This window comes from Genypterus blacodes, unplaced genomic scaffold (genome assembly GCF_046128005.1).
Source record: "Genypterus blacodes isolate CSIRO-AG114 ecotype Tasmania unplaced genomic scaffold, CSIRO-AGI_Gbla_v1 ptg000720l_1, whole genome shotgun sequence".
NCBI classification, from domain to species: Eukaryota; Metazoa; Chordata; class Actinopteri; order Ophidiiformes; family Ophidiidae; genus Genypterus; species Genypterus blacodes.
In genome coordinates, this window is record NW_027467396.1 from 4,064 (window position 1) to 7,500 (window position 3,437).

The 3,437-nt window shown below is 53.1% G+C and overlaps 1 protein-coding gene across 3 annotated transcripts in view; it reads left to right on the plus strand.

Moving 5' to 3' along the window:
* Window positions 1-223: 223 nt before the first annotated feature.
* The window catches only part of LOC142990755 (radixin-like), a 12,903-nt gene continuing 9,689 nt past the window's right edge, over window positions 224-3,437 (plus strand). For 2 of the 3 annotated variants that reach the window (XM_076140616.1, XM_076140618.1), the window contains exons 1-2: window positions 224-403; window positions 1,574-1,657. In XM_076140616.1, the coding sequence (XP_075996731.1) occupies window positions 1,646-1,657 (12 nt within the window). In that variant the 5' untranslated portion in view covers window positions 224-403; window positions 1,574-1,645. Of the gene's footprint in view, window positions 404-1,568; window positions 1,658-3,437 lie in introns of all 3 variants that reach the window. The other variant, XM_076140617.1, reaches the window with a different exon arrangement.

A 3,437-nucleotide genomic window follows, 5' to 3' on the forward strand; every position in this document is an offset into this window, starting at 1 on the left:
ATGAATTTCTTTATTTGTGGAACCTGTCACATGTGACACGAGTGCGTTTATAAACCGCTTTACAAAGCACAGAAGTTAAACCTTTAAGTGAGTGTTACAACGGACACGGACATGAAATCAAACGTAGCTAAACAATAAAATAATCATATGTCTCGTGTCTGTCCACAGCCTCCAGACTTTTATTTGTTTGGCTCAGACCGGAAGCTGTCGTGTCTTATTCCGGCAGCTCGACGCTAGCTTCCCAAATCGTCTTACGGTTCTTTAACGGATTGAACGGTTCTTCACGTCTGCGGGACTTCGAGTCTGTCGAAGCACGAAGCGGTGACGAGGAAACAGCGCGGATCGGCGGCGGACACGTATCTACTTCCGGACGCTTTGAGGCTCCAGACGCTCCGCTCCCGGTGAGTTTGATGTGAAACTTTGACGCTGTAGCGGAAACCCTCGTGTTCGCGTTAACTCGTCCACGTCTCTGCGCGTCCTTATCGCGTCCTCGCCTCGGCCGTTGAGAGCGCAGTGAACTCTCTGACGAGTGGAGGCGTCTGGACGGGCTCCAAACTCCGGGGCGCGTCACGGCGGACGGACCGTCCCGTTATGTGGACGCGGACATGTCAGTTTGAATGAAACCCCGCTCACCGTTTGAAACTTCCACAAAGTCGCCAGGCGGAACCGAACTTTGGCCGCTTTCCCCAGTTTGAGCCTCGTATGGCGCGTTTGGTTAAATTACAGTGGAACAGGAAAACGCTCACATGCTACAGGTGTGTGTGTGTGTGTGTGTGTGTGTGTGCGTGTGTGTGTGTGTGTGTGTGTTTTCTGATGTCTGTTTGTGTTTATTGGTATAATAAGGGATTGTGAGGCTGATCAGGTGTTGATTGATTGATTGATAGCTGTCATGGCTCAGCTCACAGGATCATTCAGTCTGTTATAGAGTCAGAACCTCAGTGCTGATGACACACACACACACTCACACTCACACACATACACACACACACATACAGACGTGGGATCAAACGATGCAGATGAATCTTTGTATCAATAAGTGATCAAACATGGTGATCAGTCAGTCGCTCGGGTTTGATCTCAGGTGGCCTGTTCACACACACACACACACGATGACACCGCAGGGTGCCTCGGCAGCCAAACGTGGGTGCGGCCCCATGACAGGAAGTATCCTCTCTGCGGAAGTGCCCTTAAGCAAGACACGCGTCTGTGTGCAGGAAGTGTGTGTGCTGCTTCACTCATCACATCAAGAGAGAGTGTGTGTGTGTGTGTGTGTGTGAGGTGGCTGGGGCTCATCACCGTATCCCGTAGCTTCCTGGATCAGGTCCGGCTCGTGTTACGGCTCAGTGTGAGCGTTAGAGCGCTGAGGTTAACCTGACTTCATTCCTCCAGCGGGTCGGTTGTGAACGCGGGGCGGAGACGGGAGGAAACACTCCAGCACTTCCTGTAGTTTGAGCAGGGACTGTGTGTGTGTGTGTGTGTGTGTGTGTGTGTGTCCTCCAGCAGAGCGAGGACTTGTGTTGAAGCTGCAAACTTCCTTAAAGACTCAAATGTCTCTCTGTGTCTCTCAGGTGTCGTCGTCTTCGTCGTGGTCTTGACTGATTTTCGTCCTCTCAGCTGTCGGGTGTAAGGAGGAGAGGAAGCCAAGATGCCCAAACCAGTAAGACACCAAACATGGACCACACACACACACACACACACACACACACACACACACACACACACACACACACACACACACACACTTTCATTAGAACATACTTCATACTTTACTTACCTCTGACCTTTGACCCTGAACCCCCCGGTATGTTGTCATGGATCTCTAACCCTTAGTAACTCTGACCTTTGACCCTGGACCCCCCCCCCCCTCTCTCTCTGCGTCTCATTAAGCTGCTCTTCAGCGTTCACACACTCGGCAGCTTGAAGTCCCCGTCTTGTCCCCTCTGCTCCCACACTCCCGTCCTCCTCCTCCCAGTAAACAACAGCCGGAGTGTGAGGCGAGCTGCCGGGCCCACGGGCCTCGCCACGGCAACACTGCAGCCATTGTTGCTTCAAGGGTGGAGGGAATGTAGAGAGAGAGGGAGAGAGAGGGAGAGAGAGAGAGACCAGTTAGATATGCAGCCGCTGCACACACACACACACACACACACACACACACACACACACACACACACACACACACACACACACACACACACACACACACACCACACATCTCAGCTGAGTCATGGAGTCTCCAGTGTGGAGAGTTTGGTTGATAGATGGATGTGAACTTGTTCTTGATCAGAGCTTTATGTGGCTCAGGACAGGTGTGTGTGTGTGTGTGTGTGTGTGTGTGTGTGTGTGTGTGTGTGTGTGTGTGTGTGTGTGTGTGTGTGTGTGTGTGTGTGTGTGTGTGTGTGTGTGTGTGTGTGTGTGTGTGTGTGTGTGTGTGTGTGTGTGTGTGTGTGTGTGTGTGTGTGTGTGTGTGTGTGTGTGTGTGTGTGTGTGTGTGTGTGTGTGTGTCGCGCCGCTGATGTCATCCTCCTCATTTGCTCGGTGTGTTGATCACAGCCGTGTTGCCCCTCTGGCAGAGCGGCACGCTGCGTGTCACTCACATATTTAGCTGCTCTGCTGCAGTCGCTCTGAATGTAGCAACTTTAAACTTCCAAACCTCTTTAAAGACCTAAAGTTGTCCATCCACTTCCTGTCCCTGAAGACAGGAGAGCAGAGGTAATGATGATGTCATGGCCTCCTCCCACTCTGAGGAAGCAGGCTCCTCCCCCCCTCACTGCATGGGTCTTCATCACTTCTCATCCCCCTGGTCATCTGATGATGATGCTCTGCAGCACAGAGGAGCTCAGAGCGGTGGCTTGTGCGGGGGGGTGAAGGCCACATCAGCTTCCTAGCTCGTGGCTGTCTTCCTGTTTGCTGCAGAGGGGCCTGCTGGGTAAATCCGGGGCCAGTCTAAGTCAACATCCTGTCTGCGTGGACGCACAGAGGCAGAGTGAGCTCTGGATCCTGTCAGGGAGGAGGAGGAGGAGGAGTGCTGAAGAAGGAGCTGCAGACTGTGACCTTTGACCTGGTTCACTGTCCAAAACCAGGTGGCCTCTCCCCAACCCTCTCTTCTCCTGTGACCTTCACTCCTATACACTCAGCTCTTCAACCTCTCCCCCAAAAGACTGAATGTTTGTAGTTGTAGGGAGTGGTGAAGTCTCAGGCTCCTCCTCCTCAGGCTCCTCCCCCTCAGGCTCCTCCCCCCCCCCCCCCCGCCCCCCCCCAGGCCCTGCCTCACCCTGAAGGGAGGCTAATCAGATGGACAGACAGCTGCTCAGAGCCTGGTGGGACAGATTATCAGCTGTGTGTGTGTGTGTGTGTGTGTGTGTGTGTGTGTGTGTGTGTGTGTGTGTGTGTGTGTGTGTGTGTGTGTGTGTGTGTGTGTGTGTGTGTGTGTGTGTGTG